Here is a 24,317-nt window from a genome sequence, read left to right as displayed (position 1 = left end):
AAGAGTTCATCTTCAGCTCCCAGCCTTTCCTCCTGACACCTTGGCCTCTCCCACGGAAACCATTTGGGCTACTCAATGTCCTTCCTCCTGGCTCGCACCCACGCAGATGGTTCTAGTCCACAGCAAAACTCTAACAGGGTAACAGTACAGTGGGAGCAGAAGCCCTACACAGCTGAAACAGATCCACAAGGAAAGGTCGTGCTATTCAGAAGGCTTGGCACAACCTTGTGTTAGGAAACAGCCCCTTGCTGGGCACTTCCCCTTGCATCTACATCTTCTCCAGGAAGCACCACCCACGCACATTTGCATCTTCCAATTCAGGCCCAGCTACCACTTTTGGTTCTTGCTCACCAGCTTGGCTGTTGCTCACTAGTTTTTTGGGGTTTTTTTTAAGGAAGATGAACCCTGACTTAACATCTGCTGTCAATCCTCCTCTTTTTTGCTGAGGAAGATTGGCCGTGGGCTACCATCAGTGCCCATCTTCCTCTACTTTATATGTGGGATGCCTGCCATAGCATGGCTTGACAAGCAGTGCGTAGGTCCACACCCGGGATCTGAACCAGCGAACCCCGGCTGCCTCAGAGTAGCGTACAAATTTAACCACTACATCATTCGGCCGGCCCACACTAGTTTTTGCTCTGATGTACCTCATTTCCCACCAAATCCTGTCCAGCCCGAAAGCATGTCCCCTGCTCTCAGGCTACTCCTGGTCCATATAACCCTTTGTGGTATTTCCTGTTTCCTCAAAGTCTCCTTCTTTCTCTGCTCTTCAGCCCTACTCCTGGCAGAGGCCCTTCTTTCTCCTTTAAAGCATTCTGAATACTGTCCCATCCCATCCTTTTAGAAGGCCATTCTAGAAGGTTCTAGCTCCAATTCTTAATCTCTGGTCTACCATCTTAGATCATCTTTAGTTCACCTTTCAGCCCTTTACTTCTCTATTTGTAGGGTGAATAACCATCCTGATTTGCCTGGAATAGAGGGGCTTCCCAGAATGTGGGACTTTTGATGCTAAACCAAGACAGTCCTGGGCAAGTTAAGATGGATGGTCCCCCTCCCTCCTTGGACCACTTAAAGTTACTTTCTGCCTCATAACCCAAAACATCATTTTTGTTTACAGCATCCCCTTTTAGCTTCTCACCATGTGTTTGGGCAACCAAAGCAAATTTCTAATGATGCCAATAAACATTTAAATATACCTAACACTTCACACATTGGCCTTTTAATACCAGTTCAAGTGACAAAGTACACATATTCTTATACTGAGTTCTTTTCAAAATGATCATTTAAAAATTCCAGGGTCCTTTTGAGCCCATGCCTCCTCTTTCAGCATTCTTTCTATGAAGTTTCCCCCTTTCTGTCACTGCTTCCATTCTTCCGTGCTCTACGGTCTCTCCCTTCTGCACCCCTCTTCTCCCATTTGCATCCTCCTTTTGGATCCCTTCTCTCCCTTCTTCCCATAATAGCCTCACAGTTGTACAAAGGGACAGCAGTGGTTGTCACTACAATTTTAGAAGGCTTCAAAAATGAGGCCAACCCTACAAAAGGGCCTATTGGGACCTGTGATAGGTAACCCCATCAAAGCCCACTCAGGCCACTGACTGCAGCCCCGCTGGCTCCTCACATCCTGTCCCTTCTTGTCTACCCAGAGCCTCAGGTGCTTAGCTTGTATTTGTCACCTCTCTAAACTGTCCTCGCCTGTTTTTTTCCAGACCTGGTTCCTCTCTAACTTGACACTGCAAAGCAAGAAGGAGCTCCTCAACACACTCGTTCCTGCCACCTCGGAACAGTCACTGAGTCCTTTTCCTTTCAGAGTTTTACTACTAATTACTTTAGAAATAACATATCAAGATAAGAAGTAAAAAGAGATTATAGGTATCAGAAATCTCACAATTTGCTAGAGGCAGCTAAAACAGGCTTTAGAAGGAAATTGATTATTAAATGCTTATATTAAAAAACTAGAAAGGCCTAAAGTCAATTATCTAAATTTCCACCTTAAGAAACTAGAAGAAAAGGACGAATTAAACTCAAAGTAAGCTGAAGATAGGAAATGATAAAGATAGGAACAGAAGTCTATGAAATAGAAAACAAAAAACAATAGGAAAAATCAATAAAACCAAAAGACAGTTCTTTAAGAAGATAAATAAAACTGATAAAACTCCAGGCAGACTGATCAAGTGAAAAAGAGAGAAAAAAAATTTACAAATATCATGGAGAGAAGGCATATCACTACTCAGAATATAAACATTAAAAGGATGAGAGGGCTGGAGGCAGGAAGAGGGGTTAACTGCAAATGGGCTTGAGAGAATTTGGGGGATCACGGAAATTTTGAGGGTGATCTAAAATTGGATTGTGATGATAGCTGCACAACTCTATAAATTAACTAAAAATTATTTAACTGTACACTTACAAAGGGTGGATTTTATGGTGTGTAAATTACACCTCCATAAAGCTATAAGAAAAAGGATACGAGATTATCATAAACAACTCTATGCCCATGAATTCAACAACTTAGACGAAATGGACAAATTCCTTGAAAGACACAAAGTACCAAAGCTCACTCAAGAAGAATTAGATAACATGAAAAGCCTTATATCTATTAAAAAAATTGAATTTGCAGTTTAAAATTTTTTCCACAAAGAAAATTCCAGGAACAAACATTTAAGGAAAAATTATTGCCAATCCTATACAAACTGTTTCAGAAAATGGAAGAAGAGGCAACACTCTCCAATGCTTTCTATGTGGCCATAATTACTCCAGTACCAAACCCTGACCCAGACAGTACAAGAAAACTATAGGCTACTATTCCTTATCAGCACAGACGCAAATAATTTTAACAAAATTTTAGCACATTCGATCCAACAATATATAAAAATAATACATCATGATCAAGTGGAGTATATTCCAGGAATGTAAGGTTGGTTTAACTTTGAAAAATCAACCAATCTAATTCACCATATTAACACACTAAAGAAGAAAAGCCATATGATCATCAAATAGTTATTGAAAAAAAATTTATAAATTCAAATCCATTCTTGATCAAAACTCTAAGCAGGGGTGACTTCAGCAAAAATTGCAGAGAAAAGATCTTCACAAATCCTATCCTTGGGGCTGGCCCAGTGGCGTAGTGGTTAAGTTCATACACTTCGCTTAGGCGGCCTGGGGTTCGCAGGCATGGACCTAGCACTGCTCATCAAGCTACGGTGTGGCAGCATCCCACATAAAATAGAGGAAGATTGGTACAGATGTTAGCTCAGCGACAATCTTCCTCAAGCAAAAACAGGAAAGATTGGCAAGAGATGTTAGCTCAGGGCCAATTTTCCTCAAAAAAAAAAAAAAAATCCTATTCTCCATAAAAGCAATGAATTGGCAAACATTGTTAGAATCAGCTTTTTAAGAACTCTAGAAATTAACCAAAGGCTAGAAGTACTCTGGAGAGTATTTACTCAAGAAACATGGATGAATCTCAGTAAAAACAGCAGGCTATCTGGGGTTTTAACTTATCCTCTCCCCCAACTCCAGTTCTGTGGTAGCCTTGAAAACCAACAGCCACAATCAGAAGCTAAAGAAATGGCAAAGATGGTAACTCAAACCCATAGGAACAAATGAAAAGAACCAGAAGCAGTAAATAGGGTTAATATAACAAATACTATAAAATACGTGTGTGTGTGTGTGTGTGTACTTGCATCTCCTTCTGTAAGCTTCTTTAAAAGACATAAAATTATATAAGTAGTAACTACAACAATGTATTACTGGGTTTGTAACATATATAAACATAACATATATAACAACAATACAACAAAAAAGAAGAAATGGGAATAAAACTATATAGACATACCATCTTCTGGAATCAGTATACATCAAAAGTAGATTTTGATAAGTTAAGAAGTATGTGATAATATTCATACAATGGAATATTATCTAGCCACAAAAAGAAATGAAATTCTGATACACGCTACACATGGATGAATCCTGAAAACATTAGCCTAAGTGAAATAAGCCAGAAACAAAAGGATAAATATTGTATGACTCTACTTAAATGAAATATCTAGAACAGACAAATTCATAGAGATAGAAAGTAGCTTAGAGATTATCAGGCACTGGGGAAGGAGAAGTTATTGCTTAATGGGTACAGAGTTTCCGTTTGGAGTGATGAAAAAATTTTGGAAATAAATAGTGGTGTTGGTTTCACAACAGCATGAATGTAATAATGCCACTAAATTGTACACTTAAAATGGTTAAAATGGCAAAGTTTATGTTATATATACTTTACTATAATTTCAGAGTGACTATTAAAAATAAACTTAAAAATAGTGAAAAATCATTTAAAAAATTAAAAATATTACATGAGAAAATATTGATTTAATGCAAAGGAAAGTAGTAAAGAAGGAACAGAGCAACACAAAAGACATGAGACATCTAGAAACTAATTCCAAATGAAAACATTACAAGAAAGGAAAACTACAGACCAATATTTCTCATGAACAGAGATGTAAAATCTCAACAAAATATTAGCAAATTGAAGCCAACAAGGTATAAAAAGAATTATATGCCATGACCAGGTGGGATTTATTTCAGGTATACAAGGCTGGTTCAACAGGCAAAATTCAATTAAAGTAATCTGTCACATCAAAAGGCTAAAGAAGAAGAATCATATAATCATACCAAGTGACGCAGAAAAAGAACTTGACAAAATCCAACACCCATTTATGAACCAAAAAAAAACCTGTCAGCAAACAGAGAACAAAAAACATCTACAAGACACCTACAGTTAACATCAGACTTATGAGAAACTGGATGCTTTCCTTCTAAGATTGAGAACAAGGTAAGAATATCCCCTTTCATCACTCCTGTTTAATATCTTACTGGAACCACTAGCTAGTGCAATAAGAAAAGAAAAGGAAATAAATGGTAAACATATTGAGAAAGAAGAAATAAAACTATCTTTGTTTGTGAATGACATGACTGTCTATGTAGAAAATCCCAAAGAACTGACAAAAAATAATTCATGGAATTAACAAGTGAGTGCAAGGGTGCAGAATACAAAATTAATATTAAAAAGTCAATTGTGGGGCTGGCGAGAGATGTAGTGGTTGGGTTCATGAGCTCCGCTTTGGTGGCCCAGGCTTCACAGGTTCAGATCCTGGGCACAGACCTACACATAGCTCATCAAGCCATGCTGTGGCAGCATCCCACATACAAAATAGAGGAAGATGGGCACAGATGTTAGTTCAGGGACAATCTTCCTCAAGCAAAAAGAGGAAGATTGGCAACAGATGTTAGCTCAGGGCCAACCTTCCTTACCAAAAAAAAAAAGTCAATTGCTTTCCTATATACCAGCAATGAACAACCAGAATTTAACATTTAAAACACACTACCATTTACAATAGCATCCAAAACCTGAAATACTTAGGTATAAATCTAACAAAACAAGATCCATATGCAGAGAACTATTAAACTCTGATGAAAGAAATCAAGAAGATTTAAATAAATGGAAAGATATTCCATGTTCATGGATTAGAAGATTCAATACTGTTAAGACGTCAATTCTTCCCAACTTAATCTACAGATGCAATACAATCCCAATCAAACCTCAGCAAGCTATTTTGTGGATACCAACAAACTGATTCTAAATTTTATGTGTCTAGGGGCTGGCCCAGTGGCACAGTGGTTAAGTTTGTGTGCTCTGCTTTGGCAGCCTGGGGTTTGCAGGTTCAGATCCTAGAAACGGACCTACACACTGCTTATCAAGCCATGCTGTGGTGGAATCCCACACACAAAATAGAGGAAGACTGGCCCAGATGTTAGCTCAGGGCCAATCTTCCTCACACACACACACATGAAAGTTTACGACGAAATGCAAAAGACTCGGAATAGCCAATACAATATGAAAGAAGACTGAAGCTGCAGGACCGCCACTAGTCAATTTCAAGAGTTAATATAAAGCCAAGATGATAAAGACAGCATGGTATTGGTGAAAGAACAGACACACAGATCAATATAACAGAACAGAGAGATCAGAAATAGACCCACATAAATACAGCCAACTGACCTTTGACAAAAGAGTAAAGGCAATTTAACGGAGAAAGGATAGTTTGTTCAACAAATAGGCTGGAACAATTGGATGTCAACATGCAAAAAAAATGAACTAGACACAGACTTTATACCTATCATAAAAATCAACTCAAAATGGATCATAGTCCTAAGTATAAAACACAATACTGTAAAACTTCTACAAGAAAATATAGGAGAAAATCTATGTGACCTGGGATTTGGCAATGAGTTTTTATATACAACATCAAAAGCATGATGCATGAAAAAAAAAAAAATTGACAAGCCTGTCTTCATAAAAATCAAAAACATATGCTCTGTGAAAGGTTCTGTTCCAAGAATGAAAAGACAAGCCACAGACTGGGAGAAGATATTTGCAAAACATGTAACTGATAAAGGACTTATATCTAAAATATACAAACAATACTTAAAACTCAACCATAAGAGGGGCTGCCTCAGTGGCATAGTAGTTAAGTTCACGTGCTCTGCTTCACCGGCCCCGGGTTCACCAGTTTGCATCCTGGGCACAGACCTATGCACTGCTCATCAAGCCATGCTGTGGTGGCATCCCACACAGAGGAACAAGAATGACTTACAACTAGGATATGCAACTATGTACTGGGGCTTTGGGGAGAAAAAAGAGGAAGACTGGCAAGAGATGTTAGCTCAGGGCTAATCTTCCTCACCAAAAAAGAATTATGCAGAAGATCTGAATAGACACCTCATCAAAAAGATATACAGATGTCAAATTACATATAACAAGATACTCAACATCATTTGACATCAGGGAATTTCAAGTTAAAACAAATTAACATATTAAAACAAGAACAGATACAACTATATACCCATTAAAATGGCTAGAATTTTTTAAAGTGACACTACTAAATACCAGCAAGGGTGCAGAGCAACAGGAACTCTCACTCACTGACGGCAGGAATGCAAAATGGTGGAGCCACTTTGGAAGCAGTTCTGTAGTTTCTTACAAAGCTGAATATAGTCTTACAATACAATCATACTCCTAGGTATTTACCCAATAGATCTGAAAACTTATGTCCATACAAACCCTGCACATGAACGTTTACAGCAGCTTTACTCATGATCAACAAAAACTAGAAGCAACCAAAATGTCCTTCAATAAGTGAATGGATTAAAAAACTGGTACAATTATACAACGGAATATTATTCAGCAATAAAAGGAAATGAGTTATCAAGCCACAAAAAGACATGGAGGAACTTTAACGCATATTGCTAAGGGAAGGAACCCAGTCTAAAAAGATTACATACTGTATGATTCCAATTATATGATATTCTGGAAAAGACAAAACTACAGAAGACAGTAAAATGATCAGTGCTTGCCAGGAGTTTGGGAGGAGGGGGGGATGGATGAAGAGGTGAAGACGGGGGATTTTCAGGGAAGTAAAACTATTCTGTATAATAGAATAGATACATATTATGAATACATAATGCATACATTATAGGTAGACACATGACACTATCCATTTGTCAAAACCCATAGAACTCTATAGCAAAGAGTGAAACAATATATGCAATTTTTTAAAATACTCATTTCAGAGGTAGGGGGATCCCAGAAAAGAATGCATACTCTGACAAGAGAATCTAACTGTATTGCAAATACAATTCATTTGTAGAAACAATGAAGAAACAATTTCATTAAAGGGGATGGGAGAAAATGGTGCTAACCTGAGTAACTCTGGAAATGAGTGCAGCCTGTAAGACTAAAGGGAAAAGAACTGCACATAAGCACTGCACCCTAGTTGATAAAGTTCCTTCCCATGGGGTATGGTCTAACAATTCAGACACTGCTATACAGGTATGCTGAAATTGAACTATTAAGCAACTGGATGGCAGATGGTGGGAATCAGGTTTCCCACTGTTGGAATGAAAATTTACAAATAAGCAAGGGGAGGAGGCTAGAATGATCCATGTGGAACTTAGAATTGGAGACAGTATGAACTCATGTTTAACTTTAATATAGACAGATGGCTACATATAGAAATATTTGTAGATGTGTGTGTATTCAAGGGTTACTATTCACACACATATTTCTTTGTTCTGTCGGCTGAGAGGGCCTAAAAGAAAGAAAAGACACTCCTGGCAATAGCACACCTAGGAGTGGGGAATTTTGTTCCCTCAACTTGAGGGCAGGGTATTTACATAAATGGAGCAGCGGCCACAGAGAGCAGCAGGGCTGGAGACACGATGGGCAGGGAAATATCATAGACAGCACTGCAATAGGAGCAAATGTTGGAGGCTGAGAAAGAGGGGTCAGGAATGGCCCCTGCCTATCAGCAATGGTGCTGATACTCTGAAAACAGAAGGAAAAAAACACCAGAAGCAGGCCCACTGGCCTGAAGCTGAAATGCAACCCCACTGGGGTAGAAACTGAAGCATCTCTAAGCAGACTTTTCTAAGCTGACATTTGGAACCTTTACTTCTCCCATCCCTGTGTGTTCTGAAGGCACCAGGACCCAGAGGATTTGACCCATGGTGCAGGCTCCATGAAGCGCCCTGCAGGAAAGCCTGCTGCCATGGCCTGGTGGAGGGCATAGGTGTGTTGAGAATGAGCCAGTGTGCTAAGGGAGGTGAAGAGCACTGTGAGCTTTAGATGTAGGTAACTGCATGTGGTCACTGGACCCATTGCTGAACAGGGCACAGAAGCTGGCCTTTCACAGGCTAGAAAAAGGACCTTCTGGACGGGTCTGGGTACACCGCCTCAGCGGCTCCTCTGGTTCTAGGGGTGATCCCCTGAGCCTAGGGACATATACCAAGCCTAGTCTAGGAAATGGGAAGGCGGGATGCATAAGACCAAGTGGGTCCCGGCATGGACACTGGTATGTCAGGAAGCACAGAGCAAGCAGATGTACAAAGTTCCAGATCAGGAGCCAGAGACTTGATTTCTGAACCCAACTCTGCCATTCCCTGCTTTGGGAGAGTCACTTAGCCTCTCTGAGCCTCAGTTTTCTCATCTTCATAAACAAGTCACCTGACTTCTTCACATGGTGATCAGGGAACCAAATGAGATACTGTATGTGCATGTAGTTAGCAAACAGACAAGTGCTACACCACTGGTTCTCAAAGCGTGGTCCGAGGACACCCGGGGCTCCCTGAGACCCTTTGAGAGGATGTGCGGTCTTCGCTTTTCCAACTAGTATCTGCATCTGTGTGAGCCCGGAACTCCTCTGTAAACTTCCTCCAAGACAGCTGATAAAACTCCAACTGTCCTTTACGAGACCAGAGAGATTTTCAAAAATATAAAACCATGGTACTCTTCTCACCTTTTTTTTTTTTTTTTGGAAAATATAATTTTTCATTAAATATGTCATTTAGATTAAAATTTAATGGGTTTGTTATTTTTAAATGAATATCTTTTGCATTTAATTCTTCATACCGTAGAAACGAATAGATACAAGCAAAAGCTCTTCAGGGTCCTCAATAACTGTGCAGCGTGTTAAGGGGTCCTGAGACCAAACCGTTTGGGAACCGCTGTGCTGACCACGCGAACGGAAGGGGCTCTCATTCATCGGGCAAGCCGCCTCCCAGAGGCCGACTCCAGGACCCCTTCTAGAACACATCTGCAGCTTCACGGTTGTCACTTTGCGAGGGAGGCTAGTTTAGTTTTCTGGCGCTGACACATGGAACGCTTGTACCCATTTTCCGGGCCCATGCAAGGGCCCTCCCACAGGGAGGCACCGGGGGTGGGGGCGACCCTCGCCGGACGTCGGCGACCTTGGCAGAGGTCAAGCCGTCGCGCGGAGGGTGCACGACACTCCAGGCCGGCCAGGGCTCCTGCCAAGGATGCGGGAGGCCGCGGCCGGCCCGCGGACCTGACCCGGGTGCCCACCCTCAGCGAGCCCGGCCGGGCGGCGAGGGACTGGGGACCTGCACTCACAGCCTCGGCAGCGCCGCCGCCGCCACTCCGCGCACCGCCCTCCGCAGCAGACGCAGCGCCATCTTTCCGCTGTGGGCGGCCCCGCCCCGTCAGCCCCGTCCTCCCACCTTGCCACGCCCCTAAGCCACGCCCCCTACGTCTCTTCGCCACGCCCCCGCGGTTTGGCCTCGCCCCTGTTTCGCCCCGCCCCACCCCGTCCCCGCAAGTCACGCCCTCCCTGCTCTTGCACTTGTCCACGTCGGATGGTCCGAACTTTGTTCCTGTTGTCATATGGGGCAGAGCAGAGAGTCCAAATGGATGGCTCCTTTTTGAGCGGTTTTCTGCTGATCGTATCCAGCTCTCCCCCTGCTTCTGGGTTTTGTAAGGCGACTGTGGAGGGCTCTTGCATTTTCCCAGCCAGAACAGGCCACGTTTTCGAGGGATTTCTTTGTTGATTTTGTTAAAATACTGCCTAACAAAGTTTGTGAGCGTCACTGTGTGCGTGCCTTGGTTAACAGTTAGTCCATTGTGGGACATATATGCCTGTAATAGGTTCAGAACAGCCAATGACAGCTTTCTGAACCAGAGAAATGCTTGCTGAAGGCACGGGCAGCACACCCAACTCCACTCCAACTCCTGCTAGTCTTTCAGCAAATACAGCTCCTCCGGCTTCACAGTCGGAAGAATGCTAAGATATTAAAGCAGAGTTTACTAGCTGTGTGACTTTGGGCAAATTACTTAAGCTCTCCCTTCTTCAATTTCCTCCTCTGCAAGATGGGAATATAAGTAGCAGTTACCTCGCAGGGTTATTATAAGGATATATTCAGTTAATAGATATAAAGAGCTTAAAACCTTGCCTGGCCCAGATCAAGTGCTCAGTAGTGTTGATAACTTATTATTATTATCATCACATCAATTCCCTTCTTAAAACTCTTTGATGGTTCCCAATGGGAAGCATGGAGAATAAAACCCAAAATCTTCACTATAACCCCAAAGGCTTTACTGGATCCGGCCTCTGCCTGTCTCTCCAGTCTTATCTCATTCCCACCCACCTTCTTTTCAAGTGCTTTTAAGTTTACTAAGCCTCTCCCACTTTAGGACCTTGGAACATGCTGTTTCTTGTCCCTAGAAGGCTCATGGCTACACCTTCTCATCCTTCAGGACATTTACGCTACCTGCCACCTGCTCAAAGGGGCCCACGCTGACAACCCAAACTAGAGCATCCCCGGATCTATTTCACTGGCACAGCACCCTGATGGTTTCTCTCACAGCCCTCATCACAATGTTTATTTATGGATTTGTAAATTTACTTTCTTTTTGTTACCTTTCCTCCAGTAGCTCTCAAGGTAGGAGAGAACTCCTCTCCCACCCATCGATCAGATGGGCTTTTTGGATGCGTTATTGTCACTTAGGGGGCAGGACTTGGGATGTGCAGGCAATCCCACTCAGAGAAAGGCTGCTAGTGCTCTGGTTTAAAAACACCATCTATAGAAATAGACTGTGAGCTCCTTGAGAGCAGGGAGCCAGTTTATCTTGTCATTGCTATGTGCCCCCAGCACCTGGCTCAGTGACTTGTAACCAGTAAGTCTTTAATAATTATAAGATGAAACTATTCCACCAGCCTCATTATAATTCTGAGACTGCCATGTGAGATGTAATCCTTATTAAAAATGCCCTGGACCTTATGGCTTTTTGGGTAAAATGGGACCTCCAATGACTTATTTGCTAATTGATTCAATTTCTTTCATACTCTGGTTAAAGAAACTGTAGCTGTGCCAATTCTCACCAGGTTCTGTGAGCTCAGGTGGTTTGGTTGAGCTTCTTCATGAGATTACCAACTCGTAGGTTTTTAGAACTGTTTTCTAAGGTTGGTATATTTTAAAATAAAGCTGTATTAACTTTATCTACATGGCGTGTAGATTTCTGGAGGACATATTTCCAGATACAATAGAGAAAGTGAGCTAGGGTTCCTCCTTTGAGGCTAGTCAAATCTGTCTGTACTCACAGCCTCCAAAACTGAAAGAAAAATAAAAGTACACGTTTGCCTCAACGGCATTAGAAAATATGAAATTTAGCAGGGTGAATCATTCTATGAGACCCATTATCCTGTTGAGCTGAGCAATCTGATGGGGTGAGAACCTGGCAGAGACCTGAGAAAGAAAGATCAGGAGCCAGAAACATCCCACTTCTAGAGCACAGTGGGCTTGGGGGTGGCGATGGTGGGTGCTGGACTGATCCACTGACGCTGATCGCTGGTGGAGCTGGGTGGTGGGTATGTGGGGTGGGAGAGGGGGCTATTGTTCCTCAACTTTATGTATGTTGGAAAATATTCTTAATAAAAATTTAAAACAAAATCAGTGCAACTAAGGCTTTGCGTAGAAAGATCCAGATGCAGATTTACCCAAAGCTAATGGAGGTTAAGCCTCAGGGCCACTGACTAGCACTGGCCCCTTTCAAGTCCCCACCAATGTGTTCACAGGTCATTTGTTTTTGTAAACTGTACAAAAGTAAGATATTTTCTCTGTTTACTCTGACTTTCCCTTTCTCTCGGACATTTTTTTTTTCTCTAAAGATTAGCCCTGAGCTAACATCTGTTGCTAATCTTTCTCTTTTTTTTCTTCTTTCCAAAGCCCCCCAGTACATAGTTGTATAGTCTAGTTGTGGGTCCTTCTAGTTGTGGCATGTGGGACGTCACCTCAGCACGGCCTGATGAGCGGTGCCAGGTCCACACCCAGGATCCGACCTGGTGAAACCCTGGACCGCCAAAGCGGAGCGCACGAACTCAATCACTTAGCCACAGGGCTGGCCCCGCTCTCGGACTTTCTTTGTTTTGGATGGCATTGGAGTGGCTGCAGGCATTTTGGAAGACCAGCTGAGGAGAAGTTTGAGCTGGGATATGTTTGGTTTAGATTTAGTAGAGTGTGTTTATGTGATTTTCAGTCGCATCAGTTTAGGTATTATTAGCAGTCCTGCTTTAGGAACAGCTTCCAGGAATACTACTATCCACTGTGCTGACTTACCTGCATAAAGGTGCAAGGTCAGAGGTCACATCCCAATAAGAATGTATCCGTAGGGCACCTGTCACCAGAAGTATGCGGGTAGTCAAAAAGAAACAAAGTTTAAAATGTATGGAATTAGTGATCACCTGCAGAAAATCCTTCTCGTCATCAGATATGTAAAACCGTAAGCAGAGAGTTTGGCTCTTATCTATGTCTAGTTAACGTGGAAGCTCTCTCCGGTCTGGAATACACTCTAATAGCATCGTGGTGGCTTTCCTAGTGTCGACCCAGCTTAGCTGGAATGACTTCTCCCAGAATTTCCCGGCCCGTGAGGTTCCAGGTTGGGATTGTTCCTGAGAGACAATTGCATGAGATCTGGAAGTTGGAAGTGAAACAGCAGGCTGGCGTGGGGCACCAGGCACTGTGGCCATGAGCACACGTGCCTGTTGCTCTGTGGGCTCACCCTGTTGACATGGGGCAGTCAGTGTTAACTTCCTCTTTTTCAAAATTATTTACAGATCTCATTACTTTACGTTCATATCCACCCATTTTTTCCAACGCAAACAAACTTAAACATTTATTGACGTGATTCCCGATCTCAAGAAGCTATCTAAATGAAATTCAGACACATGCTACAACACAGTTGAACCTTGAGGACATCATGCTAAGTGAAATAAGCCAGACACACAAAAGAATGCGTTTTCAAAGAGGAGTCAAATTCATAGAGACAGAAAGGAGAATGGGGGTGGCCAGGGGCTGGGGGAGGGGGAAATGGGGAGTTAGTGATTAATAGGTAGAGAGTTTCAGTTTGGGACGATGAAAAAGGTCTGCAGATGGATGGTGGTGGTGGTCGCACAACAATGTGGATGTATTTAATGCTGCTGAACTGTACACTTAACAGGGCTAAAATGGCAAATTTTGTGTTATGTGTATTTTATGACAACAAGAAAAAAGATTTTAAAAAGAAGTTATCAGTCTCGTGAAAGAGGCAGACAGGTAAATGGAGAAATGGGTGGGTTCTGAGGTCTGCTGGTGACCTGGGGAAAGGGGATACGGAAGCAGAAAGGATGCAGCAGTTCCTTCTTCCTGAGAGAGGCAGGAAGCCAGGGGGCTTTGCAACGAGGGGGACAGCTACCCATGAGGTGGGGAGTGAGTCTGAGTGCTAGGGGAAGAGTCAGCAAGCGAAGAGAATACAGTGGATCAGAGGTCCTGTCTGGGACCAGACGGTAAACCACCTGAATGCTTCAGTCTCAACCAGTGTCGCCCTGAAACAATACAAGTCTGCATGGAAATGTGTTACGTTGTTACTACTTGGTCCTGTAATTTTATGAAACTCAAGTAACTCTCACTGTTAATCTTACACATATTGGGCTTTGTATTGGCTCAACCACACTTTTGGCAAATAGTCACACCCAAGGAGATACTGAATAAAAATATCTCATCAACCAATGGTTTACTGTAACCATTTGAAGCTTAAGTAACTTAAATAATTTAAAGCTTAAGTAACTTAACCATTTAAAACAGGAACGATTAGGAAAATGAAGCTGCGTTATTCTTTTGTTATAAACACCAAAGGCTCTTTATCATAATCCATTTTTCCCTTCCGTTTGGTGTCTGGCCAATGTAGGTTATTTCCACCAAAGTTGAGTCTCAAAGGCTGAAGGGCCAGTGTCACTGATTTAAGACTTCAGAATGCTGCACTTAGAAAGAGGCACATTAGAAGCTCTGTGGAAGGATCTTTCAACAGTGGCAGGGATAGAACTACACTCTGAGATTATCCATCCCTCCTGCTGCTCTGATACAAAACCCTCCCAGCCTCGCCTCCTGCCAGGAGCTGCCTTTGATAACATGATGACTGTGTCTGGCCTTCTTGGGGAGAAAGGATGTCTCTCAAATTTAGGCCAAATGCAGAATAACTAGCGACCACATTGTGGACCTTCTGAGCCTTAGCTTTCTCTTTATAAACTGAGGAAGCTAGACTAGCCGACCTCTAAAATTCCTTCTGGCTCCCAAACAGCGCGACTAAGATCCTGTTCTAATCTCCGCCACCAAAACTGTGCTGCAGCGCCCCCTGGTGTCCGCAGGCAGATGGTTCCCCAGCATCCCTCGCTGCTCTCCCAGCCTTTCCCCTGATCCAGTTTTCCTTTTGTTCCATAGCACTTATCCACTTCTAAACTACTAAATAGTGGGCTTATTTGTGATGTTTTTGTTGAATGTAAGCCCTCTGAGGACAGGGATTTTTGCCTGTTTTGTTCACTGATGCATCCCAAACACCTGGAACGGTGCCTGGCACACGGCAGATGTTTGAAACTTATTTGTCAAACTCAAAAATGTTGACTTTTGAGGCATCCTCTGCCAAGACTATTCTTCACATAATTTCCTCTGTGCAGTACTTTAATTCACTTTCTATGTTAATGATTATCTTGTTCCCCAGTTGCTGTTTCTTAATTGCCTATGTAGAGGGTTGAATAATGACCCCCCAAGATGTCTACATGCTAATCTCCAGAGCCTGTGAACATGTCACTTTGCAGGTGTGATTAAATTATGGATCTTGAGATGGGGAGATTGTGCTGGATTATCTGGGTGGGCCCAGTGTAGAGACAGGATCCTTAGGAGACGGAAACAAGAGGGTCAGAGTCAGAAGAACGAGATGTGACACAGAATCGAGCTTAGAGTGATGAGGGGCCACAAGCCAAGGAAGCCAAGGCAGCTTCTAGAAGCTGGAAGCTGGAAAAGGTGAGAAAACAGCCTGTCTCCTCCAGCCTCCAGGAGGAGCCAGCCCAGCAGACACCTTGATTTTATCCCCAGGAGAGCAATTTTGGACTTCTGACCTCCAGAATTGTAAAACCATAAAGCTGTGTTGTTTTTAAGCCACCAGGCTTGTGGCAACTTATTACAGCAGCAATAGGAAATTAAAGCCCTGGTAAAAGAAAACCCTCCCAAGGGCACCTCCACACACAAACTGGTTCTTAAAGCATGCTCGTAAAGCCATTGGTAAGTCCAAAGTGACACTACGTAGTTCAAATGACCACAAACGCCTCTGTCAGTGTCAGACAGAATCAACAAGCCTTTGCTGTGGCCACATCCTCCTTGAGTCTGAACGTCTCTAAAGAGAGCAGCTTCAGTAACTTTTCAAGAGAGAATTGGAACCCTTTCTCTGTAGGTCGTTTGAAAGACGCTTCACCCCTGAGCTGATCAAATAGAGACACAGAGCACTTATTACTGCCTGAAATTATGTTATACATTGATTTCCTTATTGCCTGCCATTCTGTCATTTTATTTGTTTATGGTGTGTTGCTTTCCATTAGAATGTAAGCCTCGGAAGGGTGGGGACTGAGTGTCCTTTGTTTGCTCCTATATTTTCAACTCCTAAAACGATGTCTGAGACACAGGAGATGCTAAATAAATATTTCTTGGGTGAATGACTGAGAAGTCGACTTGTTAAGAAGATGCAAGAAATTATTCAGCACCACTTCGTCCTACCTTTCAGAAGAAATAAATGATAGCAATCCAAATGCAGTTTAAAGTGAGGAGATTTAAAAAAATTTTTTAAAAAGCAAGCGGGGGCTGGCCCCGTGGCCGAGTGGTTAAGTTCGCGCGCTCCGGTGCAGGCGGCCCAGTGTTTCGTCGGTTCGAATCCTGGGCACGGACATGGCACTGCTCATCAGACCACGCTGAGGCAGCGTCCCACATGCCACAACTAGAAGGACCCACAACGAAGAATATACAACTATGCACCGGGGGCTTTGGGGAGAAAAAGGAAAAAAAAAAAATCTTAGAAAAGCAAGCAGTCCTAGGTTGGTAGTTGCAAGTGATAGATGGAAATTAAGGAGACACGTGAGGACAAGAGGCAGGGTTGGGGAGGCACAGGAGTTGCAGCCAGGCTTCAGAAATGATCCCGTGGCTATCTCTTTGCAATTCAACATATTGGAGAAATAAAAAAAGATGTTTGCCCACTATCAGAATCTATTAGGAGTGGTGGTTATTAACTTATGGAGCTGGGGTAGAGACCCTGTCTTGGCCACTACCCAGTAGCCCTATTAAAAGTAAATAGCACTAGCATGTGAAAGAACTAATGTGTATGGTTGTTCACTGCATCAGTATTTGTTATCACAAAAGATTGGGGGGGAAAATCTAGATGTCCATCAACAGGGGACCAATTTTTAAAAGTTTGGTACATGAAACCACAGAAAGTATGCAACCAAAGAAAGAATAAGGACTGTTTTCATGCACTAATATAGAAGCTATTTTGTTATGTATAAGAAAAGATATATTGATAGGGGGAAAATACAAGGCACAGAATAAGTGTATTGTATTCTATCTTTTGTGTAAAAAAAGAGTAAAATATAAATGTGTTTCACATTTTGTTGAAGTCAATGATGTTAAAACTCTGAAAGGATAAAATAATGCTGCTGATAACAGTGGTAGCCTGTCTAAGAACAGAGCAGGTAGAGAAATGGGAAAAGATTTTCACTATGTCTCTTTGCAATTTTAAAATATTTGAACCAGGGGCCGGCCCCGTGGCCGAGTGATTAAGTTCACGTGCTCTGCTTTGGCAGCCCAGGGTTTAGCTGGTTCAGATCCTGGGCACGGACATGGCACTGCTCATCAGGCCATGCTGAGGCGGCGTCCCACATGCCTCAACTAGAAGGACCTACAACTAGAATATACAACTATTGTACTGGGGGGCTTTGGGGAGAAGAAGAAGGAAAAAAAAGATTGGCAACAGATGTTAGCTCAGGTGCCAATCTGTAAAATAAAAAAAAAAATAAAGTAACATATTTGAACCATGTGTAGTATTACTTATTCAAAACATGAAATTTAAATCACATGAACAGAAGGTAAAAAGAAGAGAAAGCACAGTCTCATCTTCGTGAAGCTGTGGGTCCCAACTTGACCTGACCCAGGGTCCCCTGCACGGTCTTTGCAGTGGAGAGTGAAATATCATATGCATTTTGGCATCTTTGTGGCCTCTGAGTTCTGCATCTGTTCCATGTACCATATTGGATTAAAAACTCCCAAAGTCCCAGTCTGCGTTTCGCAAAGCGAGGGCCCGACAACCGCACAATTGACAGTCTTCACAGCCTCTCTGGACGTGAGGCTCGATAAGGTGTGTAACGTTGAGCCATATAATGAAAGCTGGTTAGTTAAGACCCTCTGGGTTTTGTGGAATAATCTTTAATGCACCAGACAAGAAGATTTCTAACCAGACTTATTACTGACAATTTCCTATTACCGTGGTAGGGCAGGCAGATGATTTGAGGATTATCCGGTCGCTGACAAATCCCCGGGGCCCTGACAATCTCGTTTACAAAAGAATCAAATCTGTTTATTGCCGATAATAGATGGCATGCCCTCAGGTTTGCTTGTAAGTAACATGTGCATTGCTTTTTATTTTTTCTTTTAGCAACAGGAGCCGAACTTGGATCCATCCTGATAAACTAGGCATTTGGGCCTTTCTGTGGTCTAATGGCTCTGAGCTGTTCCTTAATCCCCATTCGCTAAACCTTTGCACCTCTGCCCACAATGGTACAAACGGCCTTGATCCAGGATGGCAAAATGGTCCAGCGAAAGAATCTCATAATTGCTCATGTGGCTGAGATTCTCTAGTCACTCTTCCTCATTTTTTTTTTTAAAGATCAGCACCTGAGTTGCCAATCTTCTTTTTTTTTTTCCTTCTTCTCTCCAAAGCCCCCCAGTACATGGCTGTACATTCTAGTTGCAGGTCCTTCTGGTTGTGGCAGGTGGGTCACTGCCTCAGCGTGGCCTGACGAGGGGTGCCATGTCCACTCCCAGGATCCGAACCAGTGGAACCCTGGGCCACCGAAGCGGAGTGCTTGAATTTAACCACTTGGCCACGGGGCCGGCCCCCCACTCTTCCTCATTTTTCTCTGTTGTTCTAAGAATTATTTAAAATAAAAGGACAAAGCAAATCTCTTGGACTTGTTGCCATGATAAGCCGAACTCCCTGAAGACAAAGCCCATTTCTTCATTTGTCTCTGTATTCCCAGCAACAAGTACAGCAGCTAACACATGGTAGGTTCTCGAAACGAGAACTTCTCAGTGAAATGTTCTCAGATATCTAAATTTTAGTAGCGTACATTTGGAAACACAAATGGAGATCCATTTAAATTAGAGCTGTAATTCCTTTTGGTTCATAAGAAGTAAAATGTCATCTGCCAAATTCTAAACCTACTCATATTATTAGTATTTACTCTTATCCATAATGTCGCAATGACTGTGATCATTTTTTTAAAGTACCGAGCTGCACAGGATAAATTTCTAAGCCTAAGTTGATATCTTACTTGGTAAGACCTGCCTTCCCCTTGGTCTCATGACTCCTTCCTCCTGGCAGGTGCAGATGAAACCCTGACACACAGGCCCAGACTCAGAGGGAGCTCCGGGCGCCTACACTTCTGCGCTTCAAGTGCTGTTCCAGGGTTGCCTTAGGAGCAGCCCAGTGGGGACGGCGGTCGCTGGGATCCAAACTCACCCTTCCCCATCTCCAACTTTCTTCATTCTAACTTTCTGCCTAAAGAAACAGCATAGCTGGCTGTATGATTTCCAGCGTTCAAACAAGGCCCCAACTGAAGGTTTTGTCGTTAGTTTTCTTAAAATTAGAGAAGTTTAGAATTCCTCAGGCAAAAAGCCCAAATTGTTAAATAGCTATTTCTCTTTTTTTAAAATCCCATTTAGAATTATATAGGTGATAATATATGTTCATTATAGACAAATTGAAACATATGAAAATAAATCAATAGGAACGTGGGGAGAAAGTTAAGACTCAAAGTTAATGGTCAATATTCTGAGCTCTTCCTCATAGACGCATCAATGTGCATTTCTCTGTGTGTGTATATGGGTGTGTGTCCCTCTCTTTCTTTCTCCATAGGTAGGTAGATGATAGATATAAAGTTACACACATTCATATATCTATTCACAAAAATAACATTACATATACATATTGTTTTGAAACTTTTTTTTCTCCTCTCAATAAATCACTGAAATCTATATTTTAGGTAATATTGAAAATACGACACACATGGATATATTCAAACTTTTGTGGGGAAAAAAAGAAAAAAAAATATGCAAAAATGCTATAAAATCTAGGGACAGGCCCCTATAAGCTGTGAAAATGAGTTCAGAGGATTAGGAAATTAGTTTCTTCTGATGCAAACTTTTTTACTCCGGTAAACTTTGAAAAATATTTCACACCATATATTTTTTATAAGAATACAGCTGGGAAATTCTCCTATGGTCATGCAGTTCTAAGCTTAAAGTTTGCAAAATCTAGTTTTTGCTTCTTCCTTTTCTTCTTCTTCTCTTTTTATTTTAAGCCTTTTAATTCAACTTATTGACCCCAGCATTTTTGCTACATCCATTGCGAGGATCAAATCATTATACTTTTCAAAAGCATTTCTTTAACCTGAGGTCAAACAAATGTGAAATATGAGGAAGTTATAAATAGACAGAAATCTAGAACAACCATAACCCTGATGTACTTTATCTAAATTTTTATAACTTTGAAGTGCCCTGAATACAGAAAGAATGCAAGGCTTTTATTTTCCAGCCAGAGAAACCACACACAAAAAAAGAATAAAAAACTCTCTCTTTCTCATTTCTGTAGTCAACCTCTCAATCCAAAAAAAGAAAGTGGAGGTGGATTCAAGTCAATCCAACAAAAATAAAGTGTTGCCATTGTTTATTCAGAAAATAATTCCTTGAGATATTTTTCCCCCAAAGGACTAAAAAAGAAAAACCCATAGAGAGGATCTCTGGCTTATTTCCTAGAGGAAAAATGGTTTCACATTTGTTTACTTTGCAAAAACTACCAATAACAAGTGGACCCACAAAATTCCTCCCTCTTTTTTGTGTGGTGGGAAAGCAGGGGCAGACTAGTTTGGCCTGCAGTTGGAATATAGTTTGCCATCTGGAATTGCCCAGGCTTCTCTGGTTTCTATGATTTCCAAGGTCCATGAACTATGTCCCAGATGAAGAGCCCAAAGTAAGAGAGTTGGGCTGGATGAAAGGGGTGCGACCAGAAAATGGCAGATTTTGAAATCCAGGCGGTGGAGTCAAGACGTGACCCTATGGGGTAGATTAAGTTGATGCCACCAGTTCTCCCCTGTCTCTGCATCCACACCCTTCCGTAGGCTCAGTGTGGGTCAAGTATATCTCCTTGTCCCTTGACTTTGAGTTTGGCCAATGACTGTGTGTCAGTTCCAGCTTTAGGACTTGAGAGGCCTCCCATGTTTCTGCCATCACCAAGAGAAGAGTGTGCCCTGGCAAAGCCCCCCACAGCGAGGGGGAGGAGAGACCGTGAGCAGAGCTGCCCCGCAGACCTACAGTGAGAAACGAAGCTGCCTCAGCCGCCCCAGCTGCCCCAGCCACAAGAAGACCCTCCTCTGTTTGGATCAGCTGAACCTCAGCAGACAAGTAAGTGCTTGCCAATAATAATTATTCATTGTTTTAAGCCCCTGGGTTTTGGAGTGCTCTGCTATGCTGCATTATTGCAGTAATACAAATTGATACACACTTTTAAGCAAAAAAGAATCATAACTTTAAAAAAAAGCCCAGGGACCAGCCCGGTGGTGTAGTGGTTAAGTTTTCACGTTCCACTTTGGTGGCCCAGGGTTCGCAGGTTTGGATCCCGGGCGCAGACCTACGCACCGCTCATCAAGCCATGCTGTGGCAGCGCCTCACATATAAAATAGAGGAATATTGCCACAGATGTTAGCTCAGGGTAGAATCTTCCTCAAGCAAAAAGAGGAAGATTGGCAGCAGATGTTAGCTCAGGGCCTATCTTCCTCACCAAAAAAAAAAATAAAAATAAAAAAATCCTGTACTCTAGGGAGTTTAATGTGTGGCTGTATACAGGATAGACTGAGGTGGAGAACAGATAGTATAATGCTCCAGATGTCAGGTGATCAGCCCGTGAACAAGTGTGCAGACAGCTGGTACAAGAAGGAATGGGAAGAGGGAAGCGGTTGACAAAGGATTGGCCACGAGGATGAAAGAAAAGGATGAATCAATGGCGGAGGATGGTAAATTTTCACACCTGTGCATGGAGGAAATGGCAATAACTTTTGAAGACTTTGAATTTTGGACGTGATTTTAGGAAAAATGTTGAGCTTACTTTGTGCCATGGTGGGTTGGAAGCGACAGCAGTATAATCAAATGGCAGTGTGATATAACGGAAAGAGCGTCGGCTTTAACATAGACAGACCAGGTTGCTAATCTTGGCTTGGCCTCTTGCAGATTGTGGGGCTTTTCCAAGTAACTAAAACTCTCTGAGCCTTGGTGTCCGCCCCTGTAACCATTCTCAGGGTTGTGAGTGTTGTGGGGACATACGGCAGGCGGGAGGAGAGGTGGATGTCTGTGGATGTTTGGTCTGCCCAGTGCCTTTCCTTTTGGGAATGCCACTCCACTAGTTGGTGGGGCTGTCATTTACTTGACCACCTCCTCTGCCACCATGATTGATCCAGGCAAGGCACATGACCCAATCAGGCAATCAGAGTCCATTTTGGGGAGATGGATATGAATATTTGATAAACAAGGGGTCTCTTCTGATATCAACAGCGGTAAGGACACTGTAAGCTTGATAGCATTACCATCTAGGCTGCTTCAGGGAGAGAGAGTGCCTACGAGCACAGGCAACAGAGAAAAGCAGAGGTGGGAAATGGAGGAAGAAAGAGGGAGAGAGAGCCCTAATGATATTGTTTGAACCCCTAGATCAAACAGAGCCATTGATTGGACTCTCCAGCTATATGAGCCAATATGTACATATATTCTTAATTAAGGTAGTTTGAGTTGCGTTTTTGGCTCTTGAAACCAAAAGTCCTGATTCTGCAGATATTCAAGAAATAGTAGTTGAACAACAAGCAACAGGGAATTGCCACATATAGCTCGCCTGACTTCATGGTCCACGCTTCTTCCTGTGAATGGTTTGAAGCCTAGTGGCAGCAGATAAGGCATGAAGAAGTCTGCATTACTGAAATAGAAGTGGTTCATGGGCCTTCAAAAGGAACTATGGAAAGAGTCACACTAGGAGATGTGAAGACATACTACAAAGCCAGAGTAATAAAATGCTCAAAACCAGATTCATTTACATATGGGAACTGATATGTGATCACTGACACCACAAACCTGTGGGGAAAGAATTTAATAGATGGTGTGGGTAAAACTGGTTTACCGTGTGAAAGAAAATGAACATTATAAACAAAGGTCAATTTTGGATAATCCAAAATATAAATCTGAAAGATAAGATCATAAAACCAATAGAAAAAAATGCCATATAAATTTGTCATCTTGAGGTTGGAAAGAAATAAATACTAAAAGCACAAACTGTGAAGCAAAAAATTGGTGGATTTGAACCCATAGATTGTTCTGGTCAATGGAGGACAATGAGGGACACCACAGATAGAGTGAGAGAAGATACCTGTAACGTCAAAATCCAACAAGGAAGTAATATCTAGAACAGAGGGCATCAAACCATGGCTCCCAGCCACATCTGGCCCTGCTTCCTCTTTGTGTAAATAAAGCTTGGTTGGAACACAGCCTGGCTCAATCATTTACGTATTGTCTATGTGGAGCTGGTTCGTGGAGGACATATGACCTGCAAAACCTATAAGAATTACTATATGGGCCCTTTACAGTAAAGTTTATCGACATCTTATCTAGAATACACAAGGAAATTAACAAAAAAAGGTCAGAAACCCAGTAGAAGAATGAGCCAAGGATATAAAAGGGCAAATATGAAGAAATGCTCGACTTCACTATTAGTCAGAGAAATGCAAATTATACAAAGCGAAATTCCACTTTACACCACAACACAGGAAAAGTTAGAAAGTCAGATGATAGCAATTGTTGACAAGGACGTAGGGCAATGGAAATTCTCTGCAGTAGAGATGGGAGTGTAGACTATGCAGTATTCTAGAGAGCAGCTTAACAGAACTCAGTAAAATTCCTATGTGTGCACAATATGACCCGGCAATCCCGTTCCTGGGTGCAACTCTGAGAAACTACCAGGACTGTAAGAGAACATGTGCAAGGATGTGCATCCGGGCAGTTTGTGGGAGCAGGCTGTTGGAGTCAGCCTAGTAACATTAAAGGAAAAGGGCAGACAAACTGTGCCGGCTGCATCCTGTGGAGGGCTGTGCAGCAGTTAGCAACGAACGAGAGGTACTTAGAGCTGCATGGATAGATCATACTGCAGAGGGAAAAAATAGGAACAGAATGAGACATGTAGCCCAATACTGTACGTATGTACATATGTGTGTATGTGTATATGTATATATATATAAAATACATACACAATTCTATGTATTTTTTCAGAATTATGTACATGTGTACATATCCAAGGACATACACCAAACATATTACAG

The 24,317-nt window shown here is 42.3% G+C and overlaps 1 protein-coding gene across 8 annotated transcripts in view; it reads right to left on the bottom strand.

Moving 5' to 3' along the window:
- Positions 1-10,121, bottom strand: part of CLYBL (citramalyl-CoA lyase) — a 229,856-nt gene extending 219,735 nt beyond the window's left edge. For 6 of the 8 annotated variants that reach the window (XR_011428067.1, XM_023621779.2, XM_023621778.2 and 3 more), the window contains exon 1: positions 9,959-10,121. Coding sequence is in view for 5 of the 8 variants with exons in the window: in XM_023621779.2 (XP_023477547.2) it covers positions 9,959-10,020 (62 nt within the window). In the remaining 3 variants the exon portion in view is untranslated. The remainder of the gene's footprint in view (positions 1-9,958) is intronic. The other 2 variants (XM_070240416.1, XM_070240418.1) reach the window with 1 other exon arrangement.
- Positions 10,122-24,317: the final 14,196 nt, after the last annotated feature.

Source organism: Equus caballus, chromosome 17 (genome assembly GCF_041296265.1).
Source record: "Equus caballus isolate H_3958 breed thoroughbred chromosome 17, TB-T2T, whole genome shotgun sequence".
NCBI classification, from domain to species: Eukaryota; Metazoa; Chordata; class Mammalia; order Perissodactyla; family Equidae; genus Equus; species Equus caballus.
Note: the sequence above shows the minus strand (reverse complement) of the source record. Positions and strands in the feature narration are given on the sequence as shown.